General features: G+C 41.7%; 1 protein-coding gene across 1 annotated transcript in view; it reads right to left on the reverse strand.

The window, feature by feature from the left end:
- Window positions 1–15894, reverse strand: part of LOC148316797 (uncharacterized) — an 82151-nt gene that overhangs the window by 63868 nt on the left and 2389 nt on the right. The window contains exons 3-29 of the mRNA XM_088285988.1: window positions 15587–15638; window positions 15280–15474; window positions 15020–15187; window positions 14595–14624; window positions 13433–13576; window positions 13189–13356; window positions 12420–12449; window positions 11944–12087; window positions 11671–11838; window positions 10641–10670; window positions 10335–10478; window positions 10065–10232; window positions 8456–8485; window positions 6903–7046; window positions 6623–6790; window positions 5468–5497; window positions 5071–5214; window positions 4791–4958; window positions 4482–4511; window positions 4000–4143; window positions 3720–3887; window positions 2557–2586; window positions 2160–2303; window positions 1880–2047; window positions 1571–1600; window positions 1089–1232; window positions 809–976 (exon numbers count right to left, since the gene is read on the reverse strand). Coding sequence (XP_088142114.1) covers window positions 809–976; window positions 1089–1232; window positions 1571–1600; window positions 1880–2047; window positions 2160–2303; window positions 2557–2586; window positions 3720–3887; window positions 4000–4143; window positions 4482–4511; window positions 4791–4958; window positions 5071–5214; window positions 5468–5497; window positions 6623–6790; window positions 6903–7046; window positions 8456–8485; window positions 10065–10232; window positions 10335–10478; window positions 10641–10670; window positions 11671–11838; window positions 11944–12087; window positions 12420–12449; window positions 13189–13356; window positions 13433–13576; window positions 14595–14624; window positions 15020–15187; window positions 15280–15474; window positions 15587–15638 — 3151 coding nt within the window. The remainder of the gene's footprint in view (window positions 1–808; window positions 977–1088; window positions 1233–1570; window positions 1601–1879; window positions 2048–2159; window positions 2304–2556; window positions 2587–3719; window positions 3888–3999; window positions 4144–4481; window positions 4512–4790; window positions 4959–5070; window positions 5215–5467; window positions 5498–6622; window positions 6791–6902; window positions 7047–8455; window positions 8486–10064; window positions 10233–10334; window positions 10479–10640; window positions 10671–11670; window positions 11839–11943; window positions 12088–12419; window positions 12450–13188; window positions 13357–13432; window positions 13577–14594; window positions 14625–15019; window positions 15188–15279; window positions 15475–15586; window positions 15639–15894) is intronic.

Below are 15894 nucleotides of genomic sequence, written 5' to 3' on the forward strand. Positions count from 1 at the left end.
AAGCCGTGGAGGGTTTGGACTGTCGTCTCTGAAGAAAAAATTCTATTCTGCGTGCTAGTTGGGCACACACTTGTGGATTCGCAGGGTGAACCTTTGCTCCCACCGTCAAGAAGTGGAGCCAATTTGTCTGGTCTAAGTTTGGAGTAATGGTCTTGGGGTAATGGCACTCTTCAGACAGCCTTGTGGACTTTGAAAAGGTTCTCAGGGTGCATTGCTTGAGCCAGAGTCGGATCCATAAGGCATCCGTCGAAATTCAGTGACTGAATGGAATTCTTGTGGGGTTTTGAGCGCTAAGTGAACAAAGAAGGCTCACAGTTTGCCTGTCCACCTACATTACCAACCTCAATGAGCGGCTTTAATCATTGGGATAAGGACGGGATCGTAGTCAATAGCGTTGAAACCAAGCTACTTCCGCGGGATGGCTGCCATATCCTTTGGCATAGGAATTGCAGCTCTGTCATGAAGCAGGTAGTCAGAGCCACTGCTTCTCCACATTGTGAGGAGGCCATTGAGTTGGTTCTCTCATCTAGGTGAGATGTTGCCCAAACACCTCACAGTGAAGTATTCCAATTTTGTCCGGTAGAGAGTTGACCCGGGGGCATGACTCTGGCACAGCTGGAGAGAGTATTTCCCCCAGATGTCCTGAATCCACCTCAGCCGAAGTGGCCAGACAGGGAAGTCTTGGCCTCCCATTTTTGACTGCTGTTCCTTCAACCCGAATGAGTTTGAGAAAATGGATGGATGGACACCATCAATGGTTTACTTTTATACACTGGCGTTTCAACTCTTTCACAGGAGCTGCACTTACTTGAGATTGGTTTACAGAACTGTCCAAACGGAGGGATTCCATATACGCAGTCACAGATTAATGGACTAGCATTGCTGCATGCACCATACGTGGCACAGATGTCACATGACCAAGTAAAGGAATCTTCACACTGACACTCAGGTTGTCCAGCAGAGTTTAGAGGGCAGGCTAGAAAGGATGTTGTTGCCATAGCAATTATTAGTTCCACAGTTAAAAACATCAACTTAGAATTGCTTGTAACGTTTGTCCAGGAGCCCAATAAACTGAAATCAATTCTTACCTGTGGTCAAATTCCAACTTGTTAGTGTTAAATCATCTCCTATCTCTAATGCTAATGAGACATCAGCTACAGCGTCCCTCAGTCGATTAATTTTCTCTGATGCCTCGGTGTTGGTTGGAGTGTCCACCGCGATAACAATGTCAACTGAAGCAGAGCAGCAACACAGGGGACAGGACAGAAGAAAATAAGACCCCAAATGCAATCTACTAATCGCCTTTGCCTATTATATTAAAACAATTTCAATTGCCTCGGTTGCTGACTTAATATAATAAGATATCACCAAATCTGTCTGGAGTGAACACATCCTATACAGTCCAATCACACTGAAATGCTCAGAAAAGAGTGAAAGATAGATCCCTGCTATCAACGTGAATGCAATCTTTGTGTATGTACTGTCAATGAAATGTTAGTCCTTGACACTGCTTCCAAGAATGACCGTTAAATGAAGTCATAGAACAGTTATTTACACGTGTATGCAATACCTTGTGTTGGCGGTGCACATGGGCTGATAGCTGTGGAGCAAATTTAGGGAAAAAAAGAATTATATAATCGCTGAGAACAATATCCTCTTCAAATTCTACCCATCCATCTAATTTCCACTGTCTTTGTCCTCACTGGGGACGTGGATTTGTGTGGTGAGACAAACCCTGGACTGTTCATCAGCCAATCACAGGATATTAATTCTTTAGCATCTTAAAAAAAATATATAGTCCACTGACATTTGATGGGCACCAGCTATACTTGACTTTGACTGTCATTTCAACACATATGCAAGAGCTGGTTGCACTTACTTGAGATTGGTTTACAGGACTGTCCAAATGGAGGGATTCCATATATGCAATCACAGATTAATGGACTGGCATTGCTGCATGCACCATATTTGTCACACATCTCACATGACCAAGTAAAGGAATCTTCACATTGACACTCCGGTCCTCCGGTAGAGTTTAGAGGGCAGACTAGAAATGATGTTGTTCCCAAAGTAAGTATTAATGACACAGTCAAAAACATACAATTAGAATGGCTTGTAAGATTAGTCCACGAGCCTAACTAAGTGACACAAATTCTCACCTGTGGTCGAATTCCAACTTGTCAGTGTTAAATCATCTGCTACCTGGAATGCTAATGAGACATTAGCTACAGCGTTCCTCAGTCTATTAATTATCTCTGATGGCTCAGTGTTGGTTGGAGTGTCCACTTCGAGGACAATGTTAACTGAAGCGGAGGAACATCACATGGAACAAGAGAACATGTTACCCCAAATGCATTCTCCTCGTGTGAACACACCCTTTATCGTCTAATTACACTGGGATGCGAAGACATGAGTGAAGGTTGGATCACTGCTATTTACTTGACTGCTATCTTTAACTTTGTATGTTCTGTCAATGAAATGTTATTCCTTGAAATTATTTTCAACAATGACCTTTACATGAAGCCCTCAAAGAGTTATCGTACGTTTATGCAATACCTTCAATTGGTGGTGAACACGGGTCGATAGCTGTGGAGCAAATTTGGGGAAAAATGTTGTTAAATGTGTCTTGAAAGGCGGAAAACAATGTTCTCATCAAATTCTGTCCATCCATCTAAATTCCACCATTTTTCCTCACTGGGTTCATGGATGAGCTGGAGCCGCTCTCAACTGACTATGGTCAAGAGGTGAAATGAACCTTAAACTCTTCATCAGCCAATCACAATTCATCAATTGTTTATGATCCTTAACAATATATACATAGTCAATTGACCTTTGACTAAAATACAGCTAGCCACAAAAGAGCCAGGACGAACTTGAAGAATTCTAGTGTTCTGAATACCTAATAAGCCGTGGAGGGTTTGGACTGTCGTCTCTGAAGAAAAAATTCTATTCTGCGTGCTAGTTGGGCACACACTTGTGGATTCGCAGGGTGAACCTTTGCTCCCACCGTCAAGAAGTGGAGACAATTTGTCTGGTCTAAGTTTGGGGTAATGGTCTTGGGGTAATGGCACTCTTCAGACAGCCTTGTGGACTTTGAAAAGGTTCTCAGGGTGCATTGCTTGAGCCAGAGTCGGATCCATAAGGCATCCGTCGAAATTCAGTGACTGAATGGAATTCTTGTGGGGTTTTGAGCGCTAAGTGAACAAAGAAGGCTCACAGTTTGCCTGTCCACCTACATTACCAACCTCAATGATGGCTTTAATCATTGGGTAGTGACCTTAAGGACGGGATCGTAGTCAATAGCGTTGAAACCAAGCTTCTTCCGCGGGATGGCTGCCATATCCTTTGGCATAGGAATTGCAGCTCTGTCATGAAGCAGGTAGTCAGAGCCACTGCTTCTCCACATTGTGAGGAGGCCATTGAGTTGGTTCTCTCATCTAGGTGAGATGTTGCCCAAACACCTCACAGTGAAGTATTCCAATTTTGTCCGGTAGAGAGTTGACCCGGGGGCATGACTCTGGCACAGCTGGAGAGAGTATTTCCCCCAGATGTCCTGAATCCACCTCAGCCGAAGTGGCCAGACAGGGAAGTCTTGGCCTCCCATTTTTGACTGCTGTTCCTTCAACCCGAATGAGTTTGAGAAAATGGATGGATGGACACCATCAATGGTTTACTTTTATACACTGGCGTTTCAACTCTTTCACAGGAGCTGCACTTACTTGAGATTGGTTTACAGAACTGTCCAAACGGAGGGATTCCATATACGCAGTCACAGATTAATGGACTAGCATTGCTGCATGCACCATACGTGGCACAGATGTCACATGACCAAGTAAAGGAATCTTCACACTGACACTCAGGTTGTCCAGCAGAGTTTAGAGGGCAGACTAGAAAGGATGTTGTTGCCATAGCAATTATTAGTTCCACAGTTAAAAACATCAACTTAGAATTGCTTGTAACGTTTGTCCAGGAGCCCAATAAACTGAAATCAATTCTTACCTGTGGTCAAATTCCAACTTGTTAGTGTTAAATCATCTGCTATCTCTAATGCTAATGAGACATCAGCTACAGCGTCCCTCAGTCGATTAATTTTCTCTGATGCCTCGGTGTTGGTTGGAGTGTCCACCGCGATAACAATGTCAACTGAAGCAGAGCAGCAACACAGGGGACAGGACAGAAGAAAATAAGACCCCAAATGCAATCTACTAATCGCCTTTGCCTATTATATTAAAACAATTTCAATTGCCTCGGTTGCTGACTTAATATAATAAGATATCACCAAATCTGTCTGGAGTGAACACATCCTATACAGTCCAATCACACTGAAATGCTCAGAAAAGAGTGAAAGATAGATCCCTGCTATCAACGTGAATGCAATCTTTGTGTATGTACTGTCAATGAAATGTTAGTCCTTGACACTGCTTCCAAGAATGACCGTTAAATGAAGTCATAGAACAGTTATTTACACGTGTATGCAATACCTTGTGTTGGCGGTGCACATGGGCTGATAGCTGTGGAGCAAATTTAGGGAAAAAAATAATTATATAATCGCTGAGAACAATATCCTCTTCAAATTCTACCCATCCATCTAATTTCCACTGTCTTTGTCCTCACTGGGGACGTGGATTTGTGTGGTGAGACAAACCCTGGACTGTTCATCAGCCAATCACAGGATATTAATTCTTTAGCATCTTAAAAAAAATATATAGTCCACTGACATTTGATGGGCACCAGCTATACTTGACTTTGACTGTCATTTCAACACATATGCAAGAGCTGGTTGCACTTACTTGAGATTGGTTTACAGGACTGTCCAAATGGAGGGATTCCATATATGCAATCACAGATTAATGGACTGGCATTGCTGCATGCACCATATTTGTCACACATCTCACATGACCAAGTAAAGGAATCTTCACATTGACACTCCGGTCCTCCGGTAGAGTTTAGAGGGCAGACTAGAAATGATGTTGTTCCCAAAGTAAGTATTAATGACACAGTCAAAAACATACAATTAGAATGGCTTGTAAGATTAGTCCACGAGCCTAACTAAGTGACACAAATTCTCACCTGTGGTCGAATTCCAACTTGTCAGTGTTAAATCATCTGCTACCTGGAATGCTAATGAGACATTAGCTACAGCGTTCCTCAGTCTATTAATTATCTCTGATGGCTCAGTGTTGGTTGGAGTGTCCACTTCGAGGACAATGTTAACTGAAGCGGAGGAACATCACATGGAACAAGAGAACATGTTACCCCAAATGCATTCTCCTCGTGTGAACACACCCTTTATCGTCTAATTACACTGGGATGCGAAGACATGAGTGAAGGTTGGATCACTGCTATTTACTTGACTGCTATCTTTAACTTTGTATGTTCTGTCAATGAAATGTTATTCCTTGAAATTATTTTCAACAATGACCTTTACATGAAGCCCTCAAAGAGTTATCGTACGTTTATGCAATACCTTCAATTGGTGGTGAACACGGGTCGATAGCTGTGGAGCAAATTTGGGGAAAAATGTTGTTAAATGTGTCTTGAAAGGCGGAAAACAATGTTCTCATCAAATTCTGTCCATCCATCTAAATTCCACCATTTTTCCTCACTGGGTTCATGGATGAGCTGGAGCCGCTCTCAACTGACTATGGTCAAGAGGTGAAATGAACCTTAAACTCTTCATCAGCCAATCACAATTCATCAATTGTTTATGATCCTTAACAATATATACATAGTCAATTGACCTTTGACTAAAATACAGCTAGCCACAAAAGAGCCAGGACGAACTTGAAGAATTCTAGTGTTCTGAATACCTAATAAGCCGTGGAGGGTTTGGACTGTCGTCTCTGAAGAAAAAATTCTATTCTGCGTGCTAGTTGGGCACACACTTGTGGATTCGCAGGGTGAACCTTTGCTCCCACCGTCAAGAAGTGGAGCCAATTTGTCTGGTCTAAGTTTGGAGTAATGGTCTTGGGGTAATGGCACTCTTCAGACAGCCTTGTGGACTTTGAAAAGGTTCTCAGGGTGCATTGCTTGAGCCAGAGTCGGATCCATAAGGCATCCGTCGAAATTCAGTGACTGAATGGAATTCTTGTGGGGTTTTGAGCGCTAAGTGAACAAAGAAGGCTCACAGTTTGCCTGTCCACCTACATTACCAACCTCAATGATGGCTTTAATCATTGGGATAAGGACGGGATCGTAGTCAATAGCGTTGAAACCAAGCTACTTCCGCGGGATGGCTGCCATATCCTTTGGCATAGGAATTGCAGCTCTGTCATGAAGCAGGTAGTCAGAGCCACTGCTTCTCCACATTGTGAGGAGGCCATTGAGTTGGTTCTCTCATCTAGGTGAGATGTTGCCCAAACACCTCACAGTGAAGTATTCCAATTTTGTCCGGTAGAGAGTTGACCCGGGGGCATGACTCTGGCACAGCTGGAGAGAGTATTTCCCCCAGATGTCCTGAATCCACCTCAGCCGAAGTGGCCAGACAGGGAAGTCTTGGCCTCCCATTTTTGACTGCTGTTCCTTCAACCCGAATGAGTTTGAGAAAATGGATGGATGGACACCATCAATGGTTTACTTTTATACACTGGCGTTTCAACTCTTTCACAGGAGCTGCACTTACTTGAGATTGGTTTACAGAACTGTCCAAACGGAGGGATTCCATATACGCAGTCACAGATTAATGGACTAGCATTGCTGCATGCACCATACGTGGCACAGATGTCACATGACCAAGTAAAGGAATCTTCACACTGACACTCAGGTTGTCCAGCAGAGTTTAGAGGGCAGGCTAGAAAGGATGTTGTTGCCATAGCAATTATTAGTTCCACAGTTAAAAACATCAACTTAGAATTGCTTGTAACGTTTGTCCAGGAGCCCAATAAACTGAAATCAATTCTTACCTGTGGTCAAATTCCAACTTGTTAGTGTTAAATCATCTGCTATCTCTAATGCTAATGAGACATCAGCTACAGCGTCCCTCAGTCGATTAATTTTCTCTGATGCCTCGGTGTTGGTTGGAGTGTCCACCGCGATAACAATGTCAACTGAAGCAGAGCAGCAACACAGGGGACAGGACAGAAGAAAATAAGACCCCAAATGCAATCTACTAATCGCCTTTGCCTATTATATTAAAACAATTTCAATTGCCTCGGTTGCTGACTTAATATAATAAGATATCACCAAATCTGTCTGGAGTGAACACATCCTATACAGTCCAATCACACTGAAATGCTCAGAAAAGAGTGAAAGATAGATCCCTGCTATCAACGTGAATGCAATCTTTGTGTATGTACTGTCAATGAAATGTTAGTCCTTGACACTGCTTCCAAGAATGACCGTTAAATGAAGTCATAGAACAGTTATTTACACGTGTATGCAATACCTTGTGTTGGCAGTGCACATGGGCTGATAGCTGTGGAGCAAATTTAGGGAAAAAAAGAATTATATAATCGCTGAGAACAATATCCTCTTCAAATTCTACCCATCCATCTAATTTCCACTGTCTTTGTCCTCACTGGGGACGTGGATTTGTGTGGTGAGACAAACCCTGGACTGTTCATCAGCCAATCACAGGATATTAATTCTTTAGCATCTTAAAAAAAATATATAGTCCACTGACATTTGATGGGCACCAGCTATACTTGACTTTGACTGTCATTTCAACACATATGCAAGAGCTGGTTGCACTTACTTGAGATTGGTTTACAGGACTGTCCAAATGGAGGGATTCCATATATGCAATCACAGATTAATGGACTGGCATTGCTGCATGCACCATATTTGTCACACATCTCACATGACCAAGTAAAGGAATCTTCACATTGACACTCCGGTCCTCCGGTAGAATTTAGTGCGCAGGCTAAAAATCATATTGGTGACAATTAATTCATTCGTGAACTAATTTAATATGCTATATTAGATTGTCTCGAAAACGTGTCCAAGAGCCCAATCCACTGACATAAATTCTCACCTGTTGTCAAATTCCATCTTGTCAGCGTAACATCATCTGCTACCTCGACTGCTAATGAGAAATCAGCTTTGAGTTCCCTCAGTCGATTAATGATCTCTGATGGATCAGTGTTGGTCGGAGTGTCCACTGCGAGGACAATGTCCACTAAAGCAGAGGAGCAACACAGGTGACAGGAGAAAGTGTTACCTTAAATGCAGTATACTCAATGTCTTCACACATTAGTTTAGAATTTTTTCAAACACCCACAATGCGCTATTAACATAAGATTCAGCCAAACCCGTCCAGAGCTAACACACCCCTGTATAGTCTTATCACACTGAAATGTTAAGACAAGACTAAAGAATGGATCACTGATCTTTACTCGACTGCTATCTTAAACATTGCATCTCTTGTCGAAAACATGTTAGTCCTTAAAAAGATGGATACAGTAATGTATTTTACATTCAGCCATGGAAAAGTTGTCACACAGTTTTTATACAATACCTTTTGTTGGTGGTGGACATTTGCCGAGAGCTGTGGAGAAATGTTGGGAAAAAATATTATTCTGAAATGGCTAAAATAATGCCCTCATCATACTCCATCCATCTAATTTCCACTGTGTTTTTCCTCACTGGGGTTGGGGATGTGCTGGAGCCTATTTCAGCAGACAACGGGCATGTCATGATCCGTCTGTTTCGTTGCAGCAAGTGGGCGTTTCCTCCGCGCGCGCCCGGTCGCACGTCACCGGGCAGGCGCGCCAAGCCACGCAGCTGACGCTCATCTTCTCACTGATTACGGACTACTTAAGCCGCCGCCGAGGATCGCTCGGCGTCGGATTATTATCCCGCAATGCTCATGCTCATGATTCATGCTCAAGTTTGTTCCATGTTTTCTCGTGTATTGATCTTTCCGTTCATAGTGTTTGTTTGTTCAGCTACTCTTCGGCTCGCTTTTGGTTCTCGTGTTCGTGGTTTGGATCTTGCTTTCCCTTTTGTGGTAAGACTATTTACGTTTTGTAGTATTTCCTTGCGTTGCAAGCTCTTTAAGTTAACTTCCGATTTTTGTTCCTGGTGTGACTTGGTCCACCAGCGTTTTCTGTTTCCGTCGCTCGCGACGTTGATAATTAATTATACCTGTCTAAATTTATGTATTCCCCTGGTCCATATCATAGAGTGGATATGGATTGATTGTTCGTTGCCGGTCACAATAAACATCTGGTCTAAACCTCTTCTTGTGGTCCGCGCCTTAAGAGTTCACCCTCCGCTTCCGGCTTCGGACGGACAGCAATCGTATCAGGGCAAGAGGTGAGACAAACCCTTTCAAATTTCCCCATTGTGGGACTAATAAAGGACATCTTTATCTTTATCTTTTATATACATCTGCCAATCACAGGTCTTTAAATGTTTATAATCTTTAAAAACAACTTGATAGTCAACTTACATTTATCTAAAAATACACTTTGATACAAGAGAGAACCAAGGCAAATGTAAACAATTCCAGAGTCCTGAAAAGCTAAACGCTTTGGAGGTTTTGGGACTGCCATATGAGACCCATATTTTCAATAATGCATTGGAGTTGGGAACAACACTTGGGGATTCGCAGACTGGAGTTTTCCTCCAGTTGTTGTACTGATTGGAACTTTTGTTGGCAATTGAAAGCAAAATGAAAACAATAAGGTCCCAATTTGCCGGTCCACTTCCTGTCCCAATATCAGCGATCAAGCATTGGGTGGTGACGTAAAAGACAACAACAGAGGCACATCAAGCCCAAGAAAGTTTCTTCCGCACAGTGGCTTGGTTCAACCTTATACAGAGGAAGAGAAGCTCTGTCATTCTTTCCCGAACACCTCGCGGTGAATTGGTTCAACATTTTTATTCTGGGAGATGACCCTGGGGCCTCTTGATGACCTGCTGGAGAGAATATTTCCCACAGCTGGCCTGGAACCACCTCAGCAGGTAATAGTGGACAGAGACGGGGGAGGTCTGGGCATCATTTTTAGACTGCTGGTTCCTCAACCCGGAAGAGCTTGAGAAAATGGATGGATGGATGGACACCAGCTAGGCTTGACTTTGATAAACTCTTGTTTCATCACATTCAAGAGAGCTGCACTTACTTGAGATTGGTTTACAGGACTGTCCAAATGGGGGGATTCCATATATGCAGTCACAGATTAATGGACTGGCAGTGCTGCATGCACCATATGTGTCACAGATATCACATGACCAAGTAAAAGAATCTTCACATCGACACTCAGGTCCTCCAGTAGAATTTAGAGGACAGGCTAAAAACCATATTGGTGACAAATTATTCAAAAGTGAAATATTGTAAAATGCTAAATTAGAAAACGTGTCCAGTAGCCCAATCCAATGACATAAATTCTCACCTGTTGTCAAATTCCATCTTGTCAGCGTAACATCATCTGCTACCTCGACTGCTAATGAGAAATCAGCTTCGAGTTCCCTCAGTCGATTAATGATCTCTGATGGATCAGTGTTGGTCGGAGTGTCCACTGCGAGGACAATGTCCACTAAAGCAAAGGTGAGAGTAAAACAATCACTGCTATTGACTTGACTGCTATCTTACACTGTGCATGTTCTGTCAATGGACCGTTAGTCCTTAAAAAGATGATTTCCAGTAATGTGTTTTACATTCAGGTATGGAACAGTTATCACGCATTTTTACACAATACCTTCTGTTGTTGGCGAACATGGGCTGATAGCTGTGGAGGAATGTTGTGGGGAAAAAAAACATTTTATGGTGAATACAATGTCCTCATCATATGTTATCCATCTATTTTCCACTGTGTTTTGCCTCACTGAGTTTGCGGATGTGCTGGAGCCTATCTCAGCTGACTGGGCAAGAGGTGAGACAAACCCTGGGCAGTTCATCTGCCAATCACAGGTCATCAAATGCTTGTAATCGTTAAAAATATATATATTTATTATCAACTGAAATTTATATCGGAACTAGGTAATAAAGAGAGCGGATACGAATTTAAACAAATCAAGAGTCCTGAATACCTAAAATCTGTGCAGGTTTTGGGACTGTCATCTTGGTGTTTTTTCAACATTGCAAGGGAGTTCGGAATAATGACTTGTGGACTCACAGGCCACAAAGAAGTTGGTCTGATTGGTGAGTGACAAGGTTGCAGTGATGGCCTTTCTCACCAGCCTTGTGGACTTAGAAAAGCATTTTGCAGATTCCTTGTGACAGATAGCTGTATCGATCAGTGTCCGCAGTAAAGCATTACTGAATGGAACGCTGGCACGTAATGATGAGCTAAATGAGCACAAGAGGCTCCCAATTTGCCTGTCCACACACTGTCCCTACCTCAGTCATGGTATCAAGCATTGGGTAGTGACCTAAAGGACGACAACATTGGCACGGTTGGCCAAAACAAGCTTTTTCCGCAAGGTGCCTTGGCTCAACCTTACACAGTGTAAGACACGCTCTGTCATTCGTGAGGAAGTCAGACCCACTACTTCTCCACCTCGTGAGGAGCCCAATGAGTTGACTCTGTCATCTAGGTGAGATGTTTCCTCTAACTCTTCACGGTAAAGTGGTGACAAGGAAATATGGGGGCAATTTTTGGAGTGTTGTTTCTCATCCCAGAAGAGCTTAAGAAAATGGATGGATGGATGGATGAATGGATCGATCGACACCAGCTATGCTTGACTTTCATATCGTCGTTTCATCTCAATCAAGAGAGTTGCACTTACTTGAAATGGGTTTACAGAACTGTCCAAACGGAGGGATTCCATATATGCAGTCACAGGTTAATGGACTGGCGTTGATGCATGCACCAAATGTGTCACAGATGTCACATGACCATGTAAAGGAATCTTCACACTGACACTCAGGTCCTCCAGTAGACTGTAGTGGGCAGGCTAAAAACGATAATGGTGACAAAATATTTATTAGTGAACTATTTTTAAATGCTAAATTTGCTCGTTACGTATCTAGGAGCCCAATCAATCGACATGAATTCTCACCTGTGGTCAAATTCCATCTTGTCATTGTTAACTTATCTGTTATCTTTAATGCTAATGAGACATCAGTTACAGCGTCCCTCATTCGATTAATGATCTCTGATGCCTTAGTGTTGGTTGGAGTGTCCACCACGAGAACAAAGTCCACTAAAGCAGAGGAACAACACGGGGGACAGGGGAAAGTGTGACACCAAATGTAGTCTACTAAACTTCTTCATACAATTGTTTAGATTATTTCTAAGTACACCAAATGCTACATTAAGAAAATAATATTTAATCAATGTCCAGTGTTAACACACCCTGTCGTCTAATAACACTGAAATGTTGAGGCAAGAGTAAAACATGAATCACTGCTATTAGCGACTGCTATCTTAAACTCTGCATGTTCACTCGTTGGAACATTAGTACTTGAACCTGGTTTCCACTTATGTCTTTTACATTCAGCCATGGAACAGTTATCACACATTTTTATAAAATACCTTCAGTTGATGGTAGACATGGGCCGATAGCTGTGGAGAAATATTGAAAAATACATTATTATTCTATAAAGGGGTAATACAATGCCCTCCCATCCATCTATTTTTCACTGTGTTTATCCTCACTGTGGTTGCGGATGTGCTGAAGCCTATCTCAGCCAATTTTGGGAGAGATGAAACAAACCTTGGACTTTTCATCTGACAATCATAGGTCATTATATTTTTATAATCTTTAAAAACAACTTGATAGTCAACTGACATTTATATTAGATTATAGCTAGATACAAAAGAGTTTAGAGTTTGCATGTTCTCCCTGTGCCTTCGTAGGTCTTTTCCAGGTACTCTGTTTTCCTCCCACATTTACAAAAACTTGTAAAGTTTTTTCCACTAGGTGGCTTGATTCAACTTTATACACATTCATTCAGAAGGAACTCAGATCCTCTACTTAAAGCTTATCTATATTGTGAGTATTCCAAAGAGTGTGCTCTGTCATCTCGGTGAGATGTTTTCCGAACACCTCACAGTGAAGCTGTCCATGTTCAACTGAGAGCTGACCCAGGGGTCTGCCTACGTCTCACAGCTGGCCTGGAACCACCTCAACGAATGTGGAGGAGGTGGCCAGAGACTTTGAATTCTGGGCTTCATTTTTGGTCTGCTGGTTCTTCAAACCAGAAGATCTTGGATCTTGAGAAAATAAATGGATGGATGGACACCAGCTGTGCTTGTCTTTTCAATACTGTAATTTCAATACATTCAAGAGTGCTTCACTTACTTGAGATTGGTTCACAGGACTGTCCAAATGGTGGAATCCCATATATGCAGTCACAAGTTAATGGGTCGGCTTTGCCGCATGCACCATATGTGTCACAGATGTCACATGACCAAGTAAAGGAATCTTCACATTGACACTCCGGTCCTCCGGTAGAGTTTAGAGGGCAGGCTAAACACATTTGTGACCAATTAAAATCTGTCGTTACGTTTGTCCAGGAGCCCGATCAACTGACCTAAATTCTTACCTGTTGTCAAATTCCAACTTGCCAGTGTTAAACCATCTTCTATCTCGAATCCTAACGAGACATCAGCTAAAGCATCTGTGAGTCGATTAATGATCTCTGATGGCTCAGTGTTGAAAGGAGTGTCCACAGCAAGGACAATGTCCACTGAAGAGGAACATGACAGCGGGCAGGAGAAATTTTTACCCCAATTGCAGTCTACTGTTCCCTTTCATACACACGCACCCACTCACACCTATATACATAACACTAGTTGACAAAATGCTAGAATTTACATTTGGCACATTTAGATCTTAATGAACTCTTAAATAGAGCTACTAATATGTTTAAGCAAGAAGGGGGAATGGACAAAAACATTTGGAACTTCTTAAAATCTTAAAATAAAAATAAAAAAAATGGAAAAAAGGATGTTAACTTCCTGATCAAAAGTTTAAGACCAAAGGCTAGTAAAGCCAAAATTTCTTTTTAAGGCATTCACACTATCATGCCCTCCTGATGACTAAAACTAAGAAGCTTTCTCTTTTTGAACGTGGTTGGATCGTCGGGCCTCATAAGCAAGGCCTCTCGCAGTGTGCAATTGCTTCAAAGGTTGGTCACAGTGAGACAGCCATGCTACATTTTTTTAAAGATCCTGAGCATTATGCTACAAAAAAGTCAAAAAGTCACTAAGCCAAAGGATCCGAATGGCTGTCCTTCAGGAAACAGGGCGCTCCTCGACCTGTGTGTTTCCCTGATTTAAATTCCAAGGCATACATTTGAGGATGGATGAAAAGGGAAGTTTATGTAAATGGCCATCAGTTCCAGACATTATTTTCTGTGCAATGGTATTAAACTTTTGATCAGCTGACAAACAGCCCATTTCCGTATTATTGTCGTTTTCAATAAATTACATTTTCTAAGTGCTTTGTGTCACACTCACCCTTCTTGCTTTTGCATATTCTATCTCTACCTAAAACCTCATTAAGATCCCGATGTGCAAAATGTCAATTCTAGCTATTTTCAATTGGTTTTAAGATCATGATCAGGGCTGTATATATTCAGACAAAATTATATCTGCTATTAAATTGACTGCTAACTTGTTGCAATGGAAGGCCTTAAAACAGTTTTCCCAAAATAACTTTTACATGAACCCATGGAACAGTTATCCTGCATATTTATACAGTACCTTCATTTGGTGGTGGACATGGGCCAATAGCTGTGGAGTGAAATTTGGAAAGGAAAATAAATGAATACTATTTTATAAACAGGGAATACAACATCCTTTTCAAATTGCTTAGCTTCATTTTGGGCGTGGAGCCTATCTCATCTGACTGTAGGCATGAGTTGAGATAAATACTGGACATTTTTTTCTGTCAATCACAGGTTATCAAATTTTTGTTTATTATCTTATTTTAAAAAAATCAACTGACATTTCGATAAAAATGCAACTAAATACGAAATAGAGCCAGGAGAAATGTAACTAATTCCAGAGCACTAAATACCAAAATGCTGTGGATTTTTTTTCAAACTGTCTCTCAGCTAGCCTGGAAACACCTAAACGAAAATCGAAAATGTCATGGAACTCGTTTCAACATTTTCACAAGAACTTACTTGATGATGGTTCACAGGACTGTCCAAATGGAGGGATTCCATAGATGCAGTCACAGGTTATCAGACTGGTATTGCTGCATGAACCATATGTGTCACAGATGTCACATGACCAATTAAAGAAATCTTCGCAGTGACATTCAGGCCCTCCCGTAGCGTTTGGATAGCAGGCTGGTAAGAAATGGACATGTCAGCATTAACTAATAAAAAAAATAAAACATAAACATTAATTGAAATGGTAACTTTAAAACCAAACCTCGCACCTGTGGTCAAATTTAAGTTTGCTAGCAATAAATCATCTGTGATGTTGAATGGTAAGATGACTTTTGCCACCTCATCCCTCAGTAGATTTGGAAACTCTGTTGGCTTAGAGTCATTTGGAGTCTCTACTAAGAGGACCACTGATATTGTGGAGCAATTTGTGCAGTTTGTGAAGTCTCCCTGAAGGGTGGCTGGAACTGACATACAATAAGTATACCTTCAGTCACAAAAATGATATCATTCATTTCTATAAAACAACAGATTATGTTTCAGTACATGCTTTAATAACCACACTAAGACATGCCTCACCAGTTCTTTTCTCTCTGACATGTTTATGTGTTAGTTGTCTGTGTTTCACAACCTGGAAAATATGAATACATGCTTGACTCATGTAAAGTATCAATTTGTAGTCATACTGAGGTTGAAAGAGCAGACATGTCAGAATAGAAAAGGTATCGATTCCTGTAAATATTATCATTCATTCAGGTCAATCCATTCTCGCAGCTCTGAATAAATTGCAACTGGACTGTTCTGGTTATCCTAGAAGACAATTATCATACGACCAGGTTTCATCAGTTCATGCAACAAGACTTGGCTAGGGCTGTGCCAGCCAGAGT

The sequence above is a fragment of the Idiotropiscis lumnitzeri genome, chromosome 21, assembly GCF_059441095.1.
Source record: "Idiotropiscis lumnitzeri isolate Australia: NSW breed Sydney's pygmy pipehorse chromosome 21, RoL_Ilum_1.0, whole genome shotgun sequence".
In the NCBI taxonomy this organism is placed as follows: Eukaryota; Metazoa; Chordata; class Actinopteri; order Syngnathiformes; family Syngnathidae; genus Idiotropiscis; species Idiotropiscis lumnitzeri.